At 41.3% G+C, this 20,880-nt stretch overlaps 1 protein-coding gene across 1 annotated transcript in view; it reads left to right on the top strand.

The window, feature by feature from the left end:
* Positions 1-20,880, top strand: part of CDYL2 (chromodomain Y like 2) — an 87,840-nt gene that overhangs the window by 23,764 nt on the left and 43,196 nt on the right. Inside the window, exon 2 of the mRNA XM_055000553.1 lies at positions 20,197-20,791. Within this exon, the coding sequence (XP_054856528.1) occupies positions 20,197-20,791 (595 nt within the window). The remainder of the gene's footprint in view (positions 1-20,196; positions 20,792-20,880) is intronic.

Raw genomic sequence — 20,880 nt, 5'->3', positions numbered from 1 at the left:
CACATTGTTGTTGGGTTAATATCAGTTGTGTTGTTCAGCCTGAAATATTCCATCAAATCTTTCTTACATTTTTGTACTACTTCTTGCAACAGTCGTGTGTCATTTAATCTCCATCTTCTTTCTTTGTTACTTCGCTTCTTCCAAGTGTCCTCCTTCTTACGGCTTGTTTGACATCTACCTTATTTTCTTTTAGATGCCAGGCCAAATCTTTCCTTTTTAGCAGGTTTTTAACTATGAGTTTGGTCATTTTAATTAAGAAGTTTTGTCATGTGTGTTGTTTGTGGATTTGCATTATTTTCTCCTGCTTCTTTAATATAGTCATATTGCTTTAAGCCTGCTAAAATACAGTATAATTTTAATTAATCAATTCATTAAATAAACAAAGTAAGAGTTCTGTGAGATGTCAGCATATGCTTTGTGCAGAAAATTCTGAGCATGCATTATTAAAGCTTCTCTTTGGATTGAAAATACATCCAAATGAATAATAATTCCAAAGTACAGATGCTGAAGTTGTCAAGACTAACACCAAAAAACATCAGTTAATTCATTCGTCTGCCCCCAAAAAGCTATGTATTTGAAAGATGACTACTTGGGAAGAATTCTGCATTCTGAAATGTCAAGGACACCACAGTACAGAAGAAAAAATGTTAGTAATGTGCAGTAATAATTCAGGTGGAAACAAAAAAACACAAATAGGATTGTGTTTGGAGAACTATTTTATGAACTGGAAGCTTGGAATGTTACTTAATGGACTTGCTTTTGCAAAATTAATTGGCAGTTTCTACGCTCACAGCTCTATGGCGAAAGGCAGGTGTTTCAGTTCTAAAGGTCCAAGTATGTCATAGTCAAGTGACTTCCCTACTAGTTGCTGATTGGTTCCACAATCTGTATCCATACTGCCTGTCTTACCTCTTATGTCTTGGCAACTTCTGACTAAGCTAAATGTATCTTAAACTTCCAGGTCCCTTACCCTTGCCTTGTAAACTTTTGACTGTCCTTCGTTGCTTTCTGTTACTTGCTTTACCTTCAGTCAACCCAAGGCAAAGTCAGATGGGGTCAGTTGACGATGAATTGGAAGAAGGTGCACATCATACAATTATTCTTTGTAGCAAACCGGAATATTTTAAAAAGAAATATTTTGAAAAGTAATAGAAACCCATACAGCTGAGAAGACAAAGAAAAAGTCTAGGACTCATCCAGCACTCATTAAGCAAGGCATTATATTTGTTACTGACTCACCAACATCACTTCCATATTTGCAAGTGTGGGGTATTGGAACAGGGTTGGATTTCTCACTGAACCCATTCAATGAGCAGCCTCAGTCCACTTGTTATGAAAATAGAAGAGGGAAGGATAAACATGGTAAAATATAAGCAGAGGGCTGTAAAGAATTTGATCATGAATTATAATCCACATGTTGGTGGCACCTCACTCTAGATCCCCAGACAATCTCTCCTAGTGGGGAGCCAGATAGATCATTGTGGGACCCAGTTGGTGGGGGATTGAGCAGCAACACCAGCTTTTTGGAGCTGGACAGCCAAGTAAGAGTGAATCCACCAATGTACAGTGTCATCCCCCACTTCCAAGCCAGTATCTCCATAAGGATACTGTGGCTGATGGTTTCAAAAGCCGTTAAGATGCAGTTGATTTTATTTTTCCACAGCAGAATCTGATTAGAAGAAGGTAACGGCAGCCTATTCAGAGGTTTGGTAATCTAGATTAGAGATGGGCACGAACCATAAAAAATCCGAACCATACAGTTCATGGTTCGTCAAATTTCACGAACCACGAACTTTCATGAACCTACCCTTGGTTCGCGAACCGGTTCATTTGGTTCATGAAAACGTCACATCCAGGTCAGAAAATAATCACTTCTGGGTCAGCAGAAGGTCACTTCCGGGCCAGCAGAAGGCCACTTCCGGGTCAGCAGAAGGTCTGCAGGAAGTCCATCTCCTGTTGCCTAGGAAACTGATTGATTGGCACCAGGCTGTCTGCAGTCACAAACCAAAAGAAGAACCAAATGAACCCCCTAAAGCTTGTGACGGTTCGTCAGAAATGGGATCTGACAAACCGCTGGTTCACGAACCACAAACCAGCCAGGTTCATGCTTAATTTTGGTTTGTATTTCGGTTCGTGCCCATCTCTAATCTAGATGTTCTTTTCACAGGGAGTAATTAAATGATCCAGCCACTCTTGATGAAAAGAGACAGCAGAATCACCTTTTCTCAGCAGATTCTGCTTGGAAGGAGACAAGTCTAGAGCAGGAGATCATGCAGAGATGCTGCGGGCATCTTCTTCCATTGGTGTACATGATGAGCTCAATGCATATTTTAATTATTTAACTTCTCTCCAACAGCTCGTTAATCATTCCTTCGCACCCAACACTTTGTGAATTACTTTATTAGGCAGCTTTCTAAATAAATGATTATTGTAAAGTGTGTAGTCGTCTTGACTGAAACTCTTAAATTTTCCTTATGAGTTTTTATAGAATAATTAGTCCATGAATTGCTTGACAAGTGCAGGAAGAAAATTTAGAAACTGGGTGACCTATTCATCCCTTCGAAATATCTTTTCTTTTTTCTTCTCTTCCTCTTGTTAGCTGCTGTTTTCCAAAAAGTGACCTTGCAATGTTGCAGAGAACTATGTTCTGCATAGCTTAAATAATGCCTAAAAAGCCAGTGGAAACATAACATTGATGCTGTGTGGCTTGTGCTGAGGAAGCATCCATGGGCTTCCAAGTAAATAGATATGGAAAGTTCCAAATGTAATGTCAGATGTGACTCAGTAGAGAGTCCTATCCATTTAATCTCCCAGGCATCTATAAAAATAAATAAATCAGAATAATAATGTTTCTCTCTCAAGTCCTCTTCTATTCTGTCCCTTCCTTGGGGGTGGAGGTTTGGAGAGGGCAAAGTTTTGGGATGAAAGGGACCTCAGCAGGGTATGATACCATAAAGCCCACCCTCCAAAGTAGCTATTTTCTCTAGGATAACTGATCTCTGTAGTCTGGAGAGAAGTTGTAATTTCGAGAGATCTCAAAGCCACACCTGGAGGTTGTTAGCCCTATTTCAGGAGGAATTAAATGTACATATTTTAAAGGACAAACATTCAACACTATGGCATACATAATCCATTCCACACTTTAGATGGGGTTTCAAAAAATGGTAGAACAAAGAGATAATATCTCTGCTCCTTGAATAAAAGGAACCAAACTATTCCAGCAGTTGGCGCATGAAGCAATTTTATGGAACACCAGCAGAGAACTGAAACCTAGGAAGCAGCTATTTTGTGATATGGTTCAATAAGAGTTGCCAAATGTTAAGTGAACTTTGTTCAACACTTCCGTCTTCTGTGGCAGTTTAAAACAGCAGCAGATAAAACAAGTAAGTATGACAGCTTGAGATCTTAAAATATCTTTTAAAGCAGTTGAATAACAATAAGAAAAGTCATTATAAAATCAGTAGAAAAATATATCTATACAACAACAAAAATTTAACTATGAGTAAGCCTGGGGAAACAATACGTTTTGACCTAGTGCCCAACATGTAAAAAAAAGGCCTTGAAAAGACATTCCATAGCTCCCCCCCCCCCAGTGAAAAATGCTTGTCCCTGCCTACCTCGCTTCTGACTAGAGATATCAGACTTCATGGACAAACATGTTCAACAGGCGAACATACTGTTTTCAACAGCCGCAGCCACTCATGAAACCTGCCTCGGTTCTCTCCATCTTGCTGCCATCTGACTGAAGCAGGTGTCCAACAGCTTTTCAGCTGCGCAGTAACTGGTTATGGAGGCTGATTCCATAATTGGATAATGCACTTCCAACGCACTTTATCAATCATTTAAGGTGGATTTTTTGTTCTGCACACAAAAAAATCCGTTCCAAATGATCTATAAAGAGAATTGGAAGTGCATTATCCAACGTGTGCGGAATCACTCTATGTTGCATTTCCTTCTGCCTTGTAGCTGCCTTGACATCTACGCAAAAGGTAAAATCAGCTGTCCTCCAGGAGTCTAAGATGGTGAAGTCAGTTAATTAAATGATACCAGGGAAGGGGTGCTATGGCTCTCATAAGGCGTGCCAAATAACCTTGATAGCACAGACTTAAATGAACACCCAATGGGAAACCTTTTTTAAAAAAACAGTGTTTATTTATAATCTCTTTCTGGTTGTTTGGTTTTCTCACTCTTTATTTAAGAAACTGCTTGCTGAAAAGCATGCAGCACCAACTTGTCTAAGCGGGAGACTAGGGGCCAAGCTACAAGTGACGAATGACACTTGAACGGCAAGTGAACAGACTCACATGTACAGGGAACAGGGAGGAATACATATGAGTCTGTTCACTTGCCGTTCAAGTGTCATTCATCACTTGTAGCTTGGCCCTAGGACTTCCTTTGGAATGTGTGAGAACATGCGTGCGTGAAATGCTACTGGTTTCACTTTATTGTCTAAATGTGTGGGAAGTATCCCAGTGAAAAGGATCAGGCTACCTATGAACAGCCAAAATGCTCAATGAAGAATTGTCTCCCTGCTGACAACCAACAAGCAGAACATGAGCTGAACCTGTGGGTGTTTGAGCATGGCTACTTCTGATAGTCGTTACACATCCACCAAATCCCATGAGTTGTCTCAGTCATTAGCTTGTTGTTTTTATAGGACAGAACCAATTATTTTCTCACCCAACCTTGATATCAACCTCCTTGGTAAAAGAAAATGTACTGGGGATTTTTTTTGTCCCTTGCAACAGTAGCAAAAAATTCCAAGGGAACAGAGTTTACGTACTATCATTGGGGCACAATTTATGTCACTTTCATAAGATATTGTATACTTCTTTCTATATAGTTTTCATGGCTTCTTGCTATACCTTCAGTGTGTACATTAGCGTTGCTAGTTCACTTGCTGCTTTCACCCCATTTGCAGCTCTTTGGTAGAAAAGTACACGCTGATACGAGATCATACATTCCACACATAATTGCAGAGTCATCTCGTCTGAAAGCATTCTTCTTCTCAGTGAAGGAAGTATTTATTTATCACTTGAACCTGCTGCAGTCACCTCACATTCTCGGTCCAGCGTCCTGAGAATGTCAATACTAGCTAGCTTTAAAAGGAGATATTTGCATGACATACTACATATAGCACAAAAGCTTCACAGTCTCCATCTCTGGTTTCCTCACAATATGATCTGGTTTGATTACTAATCCTAACTCTGTAAATAGGGACTTGAGATCTTAGGGTTGCCAACCTGCAGGTGAGGCCTGGTGATCTCCAGGAATTATAAGTCATCTCCAGACTACAGAGGTCAGTTCCCCTAGAAAAAATGGCTGTTTTGGAGACCTGAATTTCTACTCTATTATGAAAATGGTCAGGTGACCTTGTGCAAGTTGACACTCTCAGTTTAGCCTATGTCATGGGGTTATTGGGAGCATAAAACCGGGAAGGGATCACCATGTATGCCACTGGGAGCTCCTAAAGGGAAGGGAAGAGTGAATATGGACTAGACTAGACAGATCGATTTTGATATGAATAGGATATTGCTGAAAACGTGAGACTTGCTTTGGCATACAGAAAGCTAAATTTGTACCATATGACCACGTACCAGGGATCATTTCGTAGAAAAAGAGCTGGAGGAACTCATTAGCATAACTCATTGGCATAACTCATTAGCATATGCCACACCTCTTGCCATCACCAGCAGTGTGCTATTAGTATGGCTGATCTGCATATGCCACACCCCCTGACATCACCTATTATGGCTGTTTTGGACCCAATCCTGGCCATTCAGGGCTGAAATTGGGCCCAAAATGTCAAAAGGGGCCAAAAATGGCTGAAAGGGGGCCCAAAATGGTCAGGATCGGGCCGCTGATGAGCGGGAGAGTGATCCACCACCCATCAGAAGCCTGATCCAGACTGTTTCAGCCCCAATCCAGGCCAAAACGGGCCCAAAATGGGTGAGAGTCAGGTGGACGGGGCCACCTGATATGTGACCTCTTTGGGGAACTGCCGGAACTGCGTTCCTGTGCATTCCCCCTCGAAATGAGCCCTGCCATGTACCATATGACTGGCTCTCCCTGATCAAAAGTTGCCACCCTCAAGCTTTTCAAATGGCTATGATTGGTTGTCATGGAAGTAGGTCTTTTGGGCTCATCCAATGTACAGTCCTCCAACCAGCTTTTCTTGAAACCTTCAGATTATTTTTCCATAAGAGAAAATGAAAGAGAATAGCTGAGGCTCACAGCATGACTTGAAGGTCAGAACAATGTCCGAACAATGGAGGAATGAGAGCTGCATGCGGGAAATCTCCTGCAAGCAGCTTCCTCATCCTGGGTCATGAGAAAGAGGTCTGCGGGCCTGACAGTTCATCCTCAGAAAGCTGAAACTTCAGCCATTCCAAGCAGCCTGTGGCTCTTTTGAAAACACTTTAGCAGAGTGGCAGACAATGCATTTAGCACTGAGGTTGACATATCTGTACTTCCATTGCATGTAGTGAGTATGGCAGTCCTCAAATTACATGTGACGGATGGGTTTAGGCACTGCAGTTCTTTCCAAACGAATTACCGCTGTGCGAAAATGTTCTGGCAGCTCTGATCAGTCTTGAATTGGAAATCATAAGGAATTAACAAACTCGGAGTCCTTTTACTACTGGCTTTGATGCTTTAAATCATCTCCAGTGGCAGGGTGTGCAAGGGTGTGGAGCTGTGGGTGAGTGTGTGTGTGTACCACCTGGGCTATACCACCAAGAGGGGAGAGATTCATTGATGTGCTAGAGAGATTATTACAAAATAAATGGATTCATTTCCCCTGCTATATTTCATCAAATTGCTCATGTCACCTTGATAATACTTTGTGGTTACAACTTGAGTTTGTTATATTTGTCATTGCCTTTGTAATATATGATTCATATATTCAATTTTGTAATGCATTGAAATACATACCCAATTGGGTTTTTTTTTTAATATAGTGGATACTCTGCTCTATTTGTTTGTTTGTTTTAAAAGGTGTCTTCAGCAGTGTATAGTAGGAAGAAACTCAGCTGATCCTTCTTGGTGTAAGAGTAGATTTTTTTTTATTTATACCCACCTTATCTGTACAAAATCTACCATGGCTCAGTGGTAGAGCATCTACTTGGCATGCAGAAGGTCCCAGGTTCAATTCCTGGTAGTTAAAAGGACTGGGAGTAGGTGATGTGAAAGACCTCCACCTGAGACCCTGGAGAGCCATTGCCAAAGTGAACTTCATGGGCGAATGGTCTGATTCTGTACAAGGCAGTTTCATATGTTCAGGTGACATTCTGATTTTCTCCCATGGCACTGTGAAGGTTTGAATTCTATTGACCACATGTGTCTGCTGGAGCAATCCGTGCAGGCGCCAGAGTGTCAACAAATGGAGATATCTAGCTTTCTTTATTTCTACAATACTAGAGAGTCCAGTAGTACCTTTAAGACTAACCAACTTTATTGTAGCATAAGTTTTCGAGACCCACAGCTCTCTTTGTCAGATGCATCTGACAAAGAGATCTGTGGTTCTCAAAAGCTTATGCTACAATAAAGTTGGTTAGTCTTAAAGGTGCTACTGGACTCTCTACTATTTTGCAACTATAGACTAACACGGCAAACTCCTCTGGATTTATTTCTACAGTTGGGCTTGAAAATGCTGCCACAAAGATACCTTTGATTCTTTGGTCTCTTCACAGACCAAACAGACTTCTTTTTTTGTGCCAGACTTGTCTGTTAAATCTGATCTAAAGGTTCTGATCGTATGGGACAAGTGCCATCTTGGGTAAGGGCAAAAGAGCTGGGAACAGCTTCATCAACCTCTGTAGGAATGCTCATGGGATAGGATTCCACAGTGTCATGAGATAACGGGGGGGGGGGGGGTTAAGACTAACCATGCAATATATTCAATTAGAATATTTATTCTACTAATCTACTAATTCTTTCCAAGGCAGTGTGTGTGTTACATGGCATCAAGTCAATTTCGACTTATGGTAACACTATGAATTAATGACCTTCAAAACATAAGAGTTATTGACCACCTTGCTTAGGTCTTGCAAACTGAACGCCATAGCTCTCTTTATTGATTCAATCCATCTTTTTTCCTACTGCCTTCAACTTTTCCTAGCATTGTTGTCTTTTCCAGTGAGTCTTGCCTTCTCATAATGAGACCAAAGTACAATAGCCTCAGTTTAATCACTTTAGCTTCTAGGGAGAATTCAGGCTTAGTTTGATCTAAAACCCACTTATTTGTCTTTTTGGTGGTCCATGGTAGCAGTGTGCATCTGAAAAAATTGCTTCAATCCAGATCTGGGTATCAGGAATAACATAAATATTCGGTATCCCTGATATCCCTAATCCTGGCCAGTAAAATTAGAGAATCCAGCCATTATTCCCTATGGGGAAAACTATCCAGAGGGCTGAAGAGGCATTTTTTAAGCAAACTCCACCAAATTTGCAAAGAACCTATTTGTTTCTGTCCAGTAAAGACCCCCCAAGGAAGATTGGACTCCAGGGTCCAGTTCTATGGGCCCCTGAATAAGCTGCCCCATCCACTCTACATGTTTCCTAAGGGGGAAAACATTCCAAGGCTTTTCCAGGCAAAGGGAAACCTTAAGCAAAGGCAACCCCTGGCCCAAAGTCAGTCCCAATGCAAGTCCCACACCCCATGCCAGCTGAACCAACACAGCCCAACAGAACTAAACCAAAGCAAGGGGATCCCATCAGAATCAATGTCAGACCAGAGAATCCCACCAAAACCAAATTGTAGCAAGGGATTTCCTTTCTAACTGAAGTTAGTGTGGTGTCATTAAGCTGCCATCCATTCTACCAGACGTAAACACAGCCAAGCCAGAGGAGGTGATGAGATACTGCCTGGGGTAGAGGGTTAGTGGTGAAGTTTAAAAGGTGACCGGTGGCTTGAAGGGCTCTTTTGGAGCTCGGAGGTTGGAGGCAGGAATTCATGGGCCTCGCAGAGAAAAGCAGAAGCAGAGCATCAATGAGAGGGCGGAGCAATGTGGAGGCTCTATACACAGAGGCAAACTCCACAGCAGGAGAGTAGTGCAAGGCCAGAAGGGGACAGGAAGCAGCAGACAGAGAGGCTGGGGAGGAGTCAGCTGGGAGCATGGGGGGCCACTACATGTAAGGACAACAGGCCAAGGGAGAGAAACTTGCCTTCCCCTCATTCCTGGAAACAAAAGGAGGAGAAAAAAGCTTAGGGCCAAGCTACACATGACGAATGACACTTGAACGGCAAGTGGATTGAGTGGAGGGCAAGTGAACAGGGAGAAATACACTTGCCGTTCAAGTGTCATTCGTCATGTGTAGCTTGGCCCTTAGAGAAGCCTGCCACATAAAAAAAAGTGTTATCCAGCCAATTGGAATCCAGCATCCCAATCAGACTCTGGTTTAGCAGGATTATGCAGATTAGGTATATATCTGTTTTTTTTATTTGGTGTATGGATATCAAACCTCTAGTCCATGGTATCCCTACAACTCTCCTCCAACACCACATTTCAAATGATCAAGGCAGTGTACAATTATTAAAAATGTAAAAATATAAAACACTGCCTGGATTTTGCACTCGAATCTCCACTTATAGGAGACCTTTGCTTCCATGGAATAGGACTTCCTCAACCTCCCCTATCCTGCTGCAGCCCAAAGAGTTCCCTGAAATGGCGCTCCTGGAGGACAGGAGACCCTTGAGAACATGAGGGATGAATTAAGGAAATCTGCCGTGGGATATGGAAAAATCCTCTTCCACTTCCATTTACTCTAGGATCCAAGCCAATATAAAACTAAAACAAAAAAGCACTAATAAACCAAAACTGCAGATTGAACCCAGTCGATCGTAAAACCATGTTTAATAAGACCATAAATACATGAAATAAAACCATGTTAGCCATAAAGCAGGAAACGAAAAAGAGGGAAAGTTTCATTCAAAACTGTTTGAAACAACAAAAAATCTTCTCTTTGTTGCCAAAAGATGTCCAAAGATGACACCGGATGAAGGGAAAGAGGAGAGGACATTCCAAAGCTTTGCAAGGACTCCTAATCTCAGAACCAGGCCGCAATAATGACAATGGCCTAGATACAGCTATGGTCCACCAAGAGCAGCCCTTGCAAGTTAAAGGGACAGGCTGTCTCAAGCCACAAAACTGGGACTGTGACACCAATCATAACCGAGAATACATAATATTTGTGGCCACCATCTTCTCTGCATTTTCCCCTGCTGCCTCTAAAGGGTTTTTTAAAATCAGTAGTTGCTATAGCTCTGTTGTTATAGTGTTATAGCCATTTCCAGTTTTAAAACTGATGCCCTCTAGATGTGCAGCTAGAAGAATGGTAGTCACAAGGAACTGACAGCAGGAAAAATACCGGGATGGGCAGGACCTTTGAAAATGTGCACATTCCCATCAAGATGGCATCATAATGTACTTGAACCACACTCGTCCCTAAAAGATCAGAATTAAGCAGCTTTGAGGGAAAGTGCACTGTGCCCAAGATAGCAGTGGTAGAAGCACGACTTTCTACGGATGCTACAAAAAGCAAAAACTGCAGTCTGGGCACCATGGAAAACTTCCATTTGGAAGCAGCCATTGTCTGTTCTGCATGTGGTAACTACTGTTTCAACTTGTCATGCTGGGGAAAAAAAGAAGCAACAGCTAGCAGGGTTACCCTCCTGTCTTTCTTTTTCCTCTTCTCTCAGCTTTGGTGTGAGCCAACTACAAATACATTTGGATTCTTTTCAGTGGCTCAAGAGATGCAAATATGGAGTAGCCCAACCAGCTGAGAATTGTTTACCAATGAACTCACGATCAAACGTAGCCCTCTGGCAGCAGCAATAAAAGGGTTGGGGGGAATAAAAGTGCACCCATAATGCTGTGTTAAATAAAAATCTTAACCTTTCATGCCTTAGTAGCTTTCTTTCAACAAGGACTCTGAAAAGAGCTTTACACATTTAAGCCTCATTAATAAATGAAGTCTCTTTATTCCCATAAGGTGAGCAAAGAGTAAATAAGTGAGATTTCCAGAATATTAATTCTTCCAAAATGGCTCAGTATTAGTTTTGTCAGCTTTCTTTACTTAAATAGCTGTGTGATAAAGGCTGTATTAACAGGAACCAGTGAAGCTTATTCTTTGAAGAGAAATTTCAACTCCTTGATCACATATTTTGTAAAAGATATCTGATAGGCCACTGTAAAGGAGGAATCCCACCATGGACATAAATGGAATTCAAAAATCTTAAAGCTCTGTCTCGGAAAGAATTTATTACGGGAAAAATCACCACAAGATGATATTCCCCCCCACATAGTATTACAAGGAACTCAGTTCAAACACAGTGGACAGACTATTATGAGACTGAACCTCAGAATTCCTTGGGGTCTTGTAGTCTGTTCAATTCCCCCGTCCCTCTTTCCCCAACTCATATGGCACTCAGATACTAAGGATTTATTTTTTATATAAAAATATTTATATAGCTACCTTTCTCCCAAACAACTGGGACTAAAGGCCAGTAATAAAAAAGAAACCATTTAGACTAGAAAAATACAGTGAACATCAAAACTGGAAAAACAAGCAAGAAAACCTAATAAATAACATTATTTACTACTAGACCTCCAAGTTCCAACAAACTACAAAACCATGAAGAGGCTAAGATCTGTCTTTCAGCACATACAGAAGTGCAATAAAGATGAGGCATTTCTTAGTTCCTCTGGCTTGATGATAAAAAAAAAAGAGGGATAGAGGGAGAGAGAAAGAAAGAGTCTATCAGGCTATCTGAATTCATTGAGATGATACAATGGCTTGTTCTCTTACCTTCAAATTAGAATTCCTAACTAGATTAAACTATAGTTTGCAATCCTGGTGTGTAGGCAAGGGAATAAACCCCAGTTTATCATTTCATGCCATTTGAACATCATGACAAACTGATTTCTTGGGAAGAAAGAAGTCTTCAATATCCAAGCCATTCAAGAGAAGGAGGGGAAGGGAGAGCCTGAGAACTTTAAAGACTCATTCTTGCAGTTCTTGGTACATCGTAGTTTGTTTGCTGTGTCTTAATGAAGCCATGGTGAAATTTGCTTTGAGAAATTTCTTATGTATCCACTTATACATACTATTATGTATGTGTGAGATATGGAAGGGCTCAGCATTCAGGTTAATGTCCAGAGATATTACAAGGTGCTGTCACAAAGGAGGCCCAACTGAGGACTAGCAACCGAGTCAGCTACAGAAACAGTTCAGTAAATGGTCTTATTGGAAAAGTGTTTTGGATAACAGCTTTCCAGTGTAGTAAAGAGTAGAGATGGGCACGATCTGCATTACGATCGAAAAAAACCCATGATAATGGTGATAGCGCGATCGTGACCCGGCGGATCGTGATCGTCCACGGCCAACGATCCAGCGATTGGGAGGGGCCTGGATTGGGGTGATCGGGCTCGGATCGGGGATCCAGACACTCAGGCGCTTGCAATCTATTCCCCTGGCAACGGAGCCAGGGGGATGCCTGAGCTGTGTTTGCCCTCCTGTCGCCCTGGAAACCCGAATGGAAGCCCAGTTTTCCTTGATCAGCAGGGCTTCCTTCCAACCATGGAGCAGCAAAGCAGTCACCAGTTGGGAGAAGACACCCAGGGGAGGGAGGGGGAAGGGGGTGTTCTGTAGCCATGGGCACTCCAATCTCATCCCTGCAAACCCTGATAGGCAGCTCTGATGGCCAAACACAGATGGCCAAACACAAACACAGATGCCACCGGTATCACCCACCGTTCCTGTGTCGCTGGGAACAGCGGGGCGCCCCTCCGCTTTGGCCTCCACGATCCATGATCCATTATCCATGGATTGGGAACAGGAGATGATCGGTGTGGATCGTTTATTTGGGATCGTTGCCTCGATCCACGATCAGCTTGATCGTTAATTTTTTTTTGGATCGTGCCCATCTCTAGTAAAGAGTCTTTCCCCTCTCTCTTCCTGACACTAGATATCTCAACTGCAAAACAAACAAATTAACCAACCAAACACTTCATGTTACCAAGTTGATTACAAAGTTTTCCATTTTCCTCAAAATTAAAGCATTTGCCTTCTATTAGTTTTGGTACATTACTATCCAGAAGGTAATTAACCTAATTCAGTAATTGTTCGTTTTTACCTCATTTCTTTTGTAGGATTAATTTTTGCCTTGTGTTTTGTTTTGATCCGTTGTTTTAAAACTGTGATAAGTAAAACTGGCAAGTTGAGCAAAGAGACTATTTAATTACCTTATTTTATTAAATTTATAACCCGCTCTCCCCATGAATGGGCTCAGAGCGGGTAACAACATCGGTCATACATATAAAAGCAACAATATAAATAAAATCCATTGTCAGTGTAAATACAAATACAATAAAATCATTACTTGATGCGGTGCTCAGTATTGCACACTTCTTTCATTCAGACCCTGTAAGCATCGTGCACTTCTAAGCAGGTTTACGCCCTTCTAAGTAGAGCAGCAAGATTTGAGTCCAGTAGCATCTTAAAGACCAACAAGAGTTCTATGATGTAAGCTTTCAAGAGTCAAAGCTCCCTTTATTCAATACCTAACAAAAGGAGCTTTAACCATCAAAAGCTTACACCCCAAAAATATTGTTGGTCTTTACACAACTGCCCACATGAAACAGCCTTCTAAGTAAGCACAGTTGCACCCTTCCAAGTCCGTGTACTTCAATTTCCAGCGCATTTCCAGTTAAATTCCTTATGCTTAAAAGGACATTATTTTGTATAGGATTGCAGTGTAAATTGGAAAATGAAATAGGGAAACATGTATCTTCCACATTATTCAAATACAGTTGCATTTGTGGGTGCCATTGAAACTGGCAAGTGTTTGTTTTCTCATTGAACATACTTTATCAGCTATATTCACACGTTTAGAAATACTACCAGCTGTATGTTTTTCACATTGCTTAGAAACCACTTTCGTTCCAGTGGAATTGAAAGAGAAAGTCCATTGTATTCATTCACCAATTTAAATGAGCAAAGCTTGAGGATATAATCATGATTAGGTTTGTTATCCGTGAGTTCTAATTAAAGAGTGAATGGATGGGAGAAAGGAAATCTCAAGAATTGGCTTCTTATTGGGGGGAAATGATCCTTTTGATTAATCTCTAGCATCTGATAATTTTCCCCCATTTTAAACCGAAGCTCCATTATTTTGAGAAGATGTAGAATATAATAGTTTATTCCCTTTTGAGTAGTAAAATATTTGGAGCATTTCCAAGTTGAAATAAGCAAAGTCAAAATCATCTGTACGAAGTTAAATTATGGACTTCCCACTAGTGTGCAATGAAGAAAAGGGTGAACTTGAACTCTGGGTGGTGTCTTGTCCTCAGACTGCAGAATTTGTATATTCCCACTGAACCTTAATAATAAAATGGACTCAAATGTGCATACATACAACCTTACTGAGATAACCCGAGTTGTTAGTAAACATGTGGCAACTTTCAGCCACAGTGGGCTGAGCTGCGTGGCTCTCTCACATAACATTATACCTAAATCAGCTTTTAGCACTGTGTGCTACACCCAGTTTGGCATAATGGTTAAGAGCGTGGGACTCTAATCTGGAGAACCGGGTTTGATTCCCCACTCCTCTGCTTGAAGCCAGTTGGGTGACCTTGAGTGAGTCACAGCTTCTTGGGGCTCTCTCAGCCCCACCCAGCACACAGGGTGTCTGTTGTGGGGATAATAATAACATACTTCGTAAACCGCTCTGAGTGGGTGTTAAGTCATCCAGAAAGGTGGTATATAAATCAAATATTATTATTATTATTATTATTATTATTATTATTATTATTATTATTATTAGTTGCAAGCATTCCTAAAGCAGCAAAATTCAATGCATGCAGTGTTTTGCAGCAATCCCATGATGGTCGCAGTTTGCGGCAGCATAGAAAAATTAGCACTAGCTACAAAAAATAGCTGGCATGGTATGAGATGAGCTTGGATTATGTTGTTATATATCAGAGGTATGCAGGCAGGAACAGATGTGATGACATGGGGGCAGAACTCTGGTTCAGAGTTCTCTGGTTCCTTCATATGGAGAAGGAGTAGATGGTAATATGTGAGACAGGTGCCACTTTGACATGAACGTCTCCACCTTTTGGGGGGAAGAACTGTGCCATGTGCCCATGCTAATAGACATTCACTTTGAGCACCCATGTCACCAACTGGCATGGGTACGTGAAGCCTGAAAGCCACAGAGTAATTGAATTGTTTCATTTTAAGTGCTGTTTACTTCTTCACTTGCTGTATTTTTTCAGTAGCAGCATGACACATTTTTATTTTTGAAAAGCACACAATGTTTTCTTTGTCTCAGTTGTTTTACAGCTAAGCCCACGAAATAAATATGATGATATCAAACTACAAAATCAAACCAAGCTTCAACTCTAGTTTTAGTTCAAAGTCAACCAGGCCAAAATGGTTTTAGCAGATTGAGTATATTTGTGCTGGCAGATTGACAGTGAACAGAGCAGAGAAGTTTGCCGGTAGAAGCACTTGTAGACCGTCTCAGCGCCAAGTTGCGATGTAAACCGTTTTCTTCAAAGGGCTCAAATGCATTCATGCAGCATTAAAAATATAGTCCTGTGTACATAAAGTTTTATTTTTCACATTTGTGATCTTGATCTTATAAGAGATCTTATAAAAGAGTTTCCAAGATGGCATAGCTGGAAATCCACCTGTTATAATTGGTTAATCATTGAATCGTATCTGTAGCAGCCAGTTCTTAACTTTCTGATGTTTAGAGACAATCTCCTCCAGTCAGAAGGGATGGAACGCATTAGCATCTATACCCCTCAATGAGGCTGTCAGATGTTTTGCAATCAAACTGCTGATACAACTCTTAAGACAAAGGAGCACTTCCCTCGTCCACTCAGCATGTCTGTCCTGCTCTCTGATTTCTGGAATCCACACAGAGAAAACCTTCTAGTAAGCTTCACATACACATACAGTCCAGTGTGCATAGGCCCAGGTCATGTAGTCGATTCCAAGATTTTACCCAGGAATATATATCATGCAATGTAGCCATTATCTATTTCAAAGATAGCATCTACTTTTGTATTCAACTGGAGATATTTTGTGTTAACTGATCTACTTATTCTGTGTGGACATTCTCGTAACGGGGCTGAAGAATTTATACCTGTAATTCTGTAAGAATACAGGTAAAAGTGTAGAATGTGATTCCTACCATAGCTGTGGATTCAGATGTACTGATCTCATGCAAGGACAACAGGAGAATCCATTTCCTACTTACTTTGAATTTATTGTATATGACCATAGGCCTTCACAATCCAAAACCATTAAAAAACAGAGAAATACAAGAATACAAATATAATTACATGCATGTAAATAAGATTGCTATAAAATGCATTTTACCTAAAATGTAAAAGTTAACAACATTAAAACCAGATGGTTTCTAGCAGCTTATAACAATCTATGTCAAGTGTTTACTCTCCTGGCTGCCACATTTGCCCTTATTTTCCTAGCAGCCAGGGCGTAGAAGGCCATCCTGTTCGAAATAAAGGGTCTGTATCTGAAAGTATAAAATTTAGTTTCTCAGAATCAGACAGAAGATGAAAAATCAAAGAGTCCAGTAGCACCTTTAAGACTAACCAAGTCTTAAAGGTGCTATTGGACTCTTTGATTTTGCTACTACAGACTAACATGGCTAACTCGTCTGGATCTATGAGACAGAAGATGGAAATCAGATAAAATACTCATGAGAAATTTCCCCCTTGGTTCCTGGTATAAAGGACAGTTTAAAACATAGTGTGGTAAATCCTCAATTGAGGTTCCACAGATACATATACGCTGATCGATGGTTTTTTTTGGAATCGCTCGAGTAGCATCTCAGTTGGCATAGACTGGAAGCGTAATAATGATGAAAATGCTACCCTGAGCTTATAGACTGTGATATCAGTCAGATAATGCACTCTAGTATGGTCTTTTTTGATGGTCTTATACCATGGAGCAAATTTTGTCTTTCTGATCAAAAATTTATCAATTAGGGCATCCTCTTTGTAAACGCATTCCTTTCAGTCAACATTGCTTCCCGAAGGCTGGAGTAATTCATCTGGGATGGTATATCAAGATGCAATGCCATTAAGGAAGGCTGACCAGGTTTTATCCTTATTTTGCAGCTGGTGATAGTTCAAATAACTCAAATTACTGAAGGAACCAGGATCCGTAAGTTGGTATTTTTTCTGCAATTTGAGAATCCCTAAATGGGCACGTGCTCTGTTCGAAGGGAGACCAAGTTCATTTCCTTACAACAATTAAATTCCTAATCAAGCATTAAGAAACCTCCGATTCTGTACCATTTTTTTTCCTCCAAGAACATGGCAAAGTGCTGGTGCCAGCTATAGAAAAATTCTTAGCTTAGCAGTGGAGCGCTTGCTTTGTGTGCTGAAAGTCCCAAATTCAATCTCCAGTTAAAAAATTCTCAGATAGGTTAGCTGGAAGAGACGTTTCTGTGCTTTAGACCCTGAAGAACTACTGCCATGTAGGGCAAGGTCTGTAAGAAGGAGAGGAATTAGCTAAGATAGAGTAAAAAAGGTGACTGGACCCAGCCGAGTATTTGCCAGCTTTGTATGTATGCACTTTCACAACCCCCTCAAACAGCAACCTACTTGATGCCCATTGGCTCCAGAGCAAGGATGACCTACAGCTGTGTGTGCTATGGACCAGGGTGCAAGGATGTTGCGCTTATTACATTGGATTGATGCAAAAATAGAACATTGCTTCCTTTGTAGTTTCACAGCCATTGTTACCTTTCCCTTTGCTCCTTCCTTCTTCCTAGTTGCATGCATACAACAGAAGTAATCAGCACATAATTCAGTCTTGGAGATGGGACAGAATGTGATCCATTAAAAATATTTTTACATACTTGGTTTAGCTTCTCTGCGGAGTCTTGGCTGCTGGGATAGATGACAATGCGGTCTTATTTTAAACGTTCTTGTTCAAAACTGTTTCCATCTTGCTCTTTTGTCTTGCATTCTCCTCAGAGATCCCTCTGTACAAGTTTCTAAGATTAGATTCAGTCACACAGACAGCAAAGCCGTATATTCCAATAGCATTGTTTTCATGGTTGAAAATAGTCATCTGTCTATAGTGGTGGGAGCACATTGCAATCAACATACAAATAGGGTCGCAATCAGCGTACAAAATTAACCTGGCAAGGGCCATCTCTTTTATCCATTTAAATTAACTGTAGCATTCTTCGACAAACAGCATCATTCATTATGATGTGATGCCAAAGTGGAACCCGCACCAAAAAAGTCAGGTGGGTCTTCTGCATCGGTCAGCCAATGGAAAATCTAGAAGGTCAGGTGGTCCATGGAGTTATCACATTTAATCCTCTTGACAGTCCTGGGAGCTACCTAAGAATGTAAGGGAAGCCCTGCAGGAACTGGCCAGTGTCCATACAGTCCAGAACCACGCTTCCGACAGTAGCCACTCTCGTACCCCCGGAAGGCTTGCAAGCAAGGGCATAGAGGCAAGCCTTCTTCTCTAGTAGACCTCTGAGCAATGGACATTCAGAGTAGGGTTGCCAGCCTCCAGGTGGAGCCTGGAGACCTCTCATAATTACAACCAATCTGCAGAGTACAGAGATCAGATCACCTGGAGAAAATGATTCCTTTGGAAAGTGGACTTTATGGCATTTTAGCCCACTGTGGTTCCTCCAACCCTCAATTCCTGCCCTTCCTAGGCTTTACCCCCCAAATCTCCAGGAATTTCCCAACCCAGAATTTGCAACCATAATTCAGAGATATGCTGACTTTGAACATGGAGATGCCATGTAGACATCGTGAGCAGCTGTTGATGGACCCACCTTCCATGAATATGTCTTATTCCCCTTTAAAGCCATCTAAGGTAAGTGCCAGGATGTGGAGTGGTATAGCATAGCCCAATCTCAGCTGATCTTGGAAGCTAAGCTGGGTCAGTACGTGGGCAGGGGACCACCAAGCAAGACTCTGCAGAGGAAGGAAGTAGCAAACCAGCTCTGCTGCTCACTTGCCTAAAAAGCCCCCTGCTGGGGTCACCGTAAGTTGATTGCAACTTGACGGCACACACACACACACACACACACACACACACACACACACACACACATACATACATACATACATACATACATACATACATACATACATACATACATACATACATACATACATAAAGAAGTTAACTGCCACTGCTACATGGTGTCACAGAGTTTTAAATCTCTTTTGACTGAAGAAGTACTTTCTTTAGTCTGTCCTAAATCGACTCCCCATCAGTTTCATGGGGGGAGGGGGCACTTCGATATTCCAGTAGTATGAGAGAGGGAGAAAAGATTCTCACTGGCCACTTTCACTTACCACGTTTCTTTTATTTGCTGTTAATTTCATGTTGTCTGGATGACCAGAAATTGCTTTTATTGCTGACATTTCTTTAGGCAATTTTTACTGTTTTACTGAATTGGTTGGTTTTATTGCTGGATCTAGTTTATTGTGTTTTTATATGTTTAGTATATTTTTATCCTGTTCTTCCGCCAAGGAGCTTAGAATGCCATTTTCCCTTCATTCATTTTATACTTACTTTATACCTGTAGCAATTTAGGCTGAGAAAGCGATTGGTTCCAGATCATCAAGAGAGTTTTATAATTCCTGGGTCTCTAACCCCTTTGTTGCCCTACACTCTGATTATTTTATTTCATTTGCTGTTCTTGCAGATAGGTAGACAGACAGACAGACAGACAGACAGACAGACAGACAGACAACTAACAAAATTTGTGATGGGGTAGGAGTTTTTGTAAGTCACGAAAGCTACGCTACCACAAATTTTGTCTGTCTTATAGGTGCTACTGGACTCTTGCTCTTTTCTGCAGCTGCAGACAGACTAACACGGCCACCCATCTTGATCTGTGGACATGGTGGTTTGTTCCTTAACAGCATCTTAAGTGCAAAGCCAGATGAGTCGGTATAGGGGAGGTGGGGAAAAGAGAGAAAGTGCTGAAACCAGCATTTGTCATAGCCAAACCCTAGTTTCCCAGCCTGACTGTAATTAAGGTAAACTATGGATTCACATTATATCTGAACTCAACCCATGTGTGTTCCCATCATGCTGAATTATTTCTTCCTATGGCAACTTAACAGTGGTGTTTCTTCTTTTGGTTTTGGCTTCCCTGCTCATTCTTAGGTTGAAAGGATCGTAGACAAAAGGAAGAACAAAAAAGGGAAATGGGAGTATCTGATACGATGGAAAGGTTACGGAAGCAATGAGGACACTTGGGAACCGGAACATCATTTGCTGCACTGTGAGGAATTTATTGACGAATTCAACGGCCTGCACATCACGAGAGAAAAGAGAGCAAAGCACGGGAAGCAAGCTGTCACGCCAAAATTTTTACGAGAGAGCCGAGGCTCATCTTTGGACAAAATCTCACACAGACCGACTGACACTGGGAAGGGCAAAGGTTTGTCTCATAAAAAGAAGCGAATGGCCTCGGCCTTTCCAAAGCCAAAAAAGAGTTACACAGCAAAACCGGCCTCTTCAGGGGACAGAGCGGCTAAAACGGTGTCTTACCGGACTACTCCAAGTGGCTTACAGATTATGCCCTTGAAAAAAACCCACAACGGCCTACAGAATGGAGATGCCAGTTATGAGAAGGACTCTAGACATTTTGGGAATGGCTCCCAAAAGCCAAACATGGATTTAAACGAACACGAAGGGGAACATGACCTGTCCACTGTTCTGGATGTTAATAGCGAGTCACCCGTCATGAATGGAATCGGTATGTGATTTTAACTGCTCTTTTTATTGTTATTATTTTAGCAAATGAGAGTGGCAAGAACAATATTTTTGGTACCTTATTTCTTTCCT

The sequence above is a fragment of the Eublepharis macularius genome, chromosome 16 (genome assembly GCF_028583425.1).
Source record: "Eublepharis macularius isolate TG4126 chromosome 16, MPM_Emac_v1.0, whole genome shotgun sequence".
Taxonomy (NCBI): domain Eukaryota; kingdom Metazoa; phylum Chordata; class Lepidosauria; order Squamata; family Eublepharidae; genus Eublepharis; species Eublepharis macularius.
This window is presented reverse-complemented; position numbering and strand designations above follow the sequence as displayed.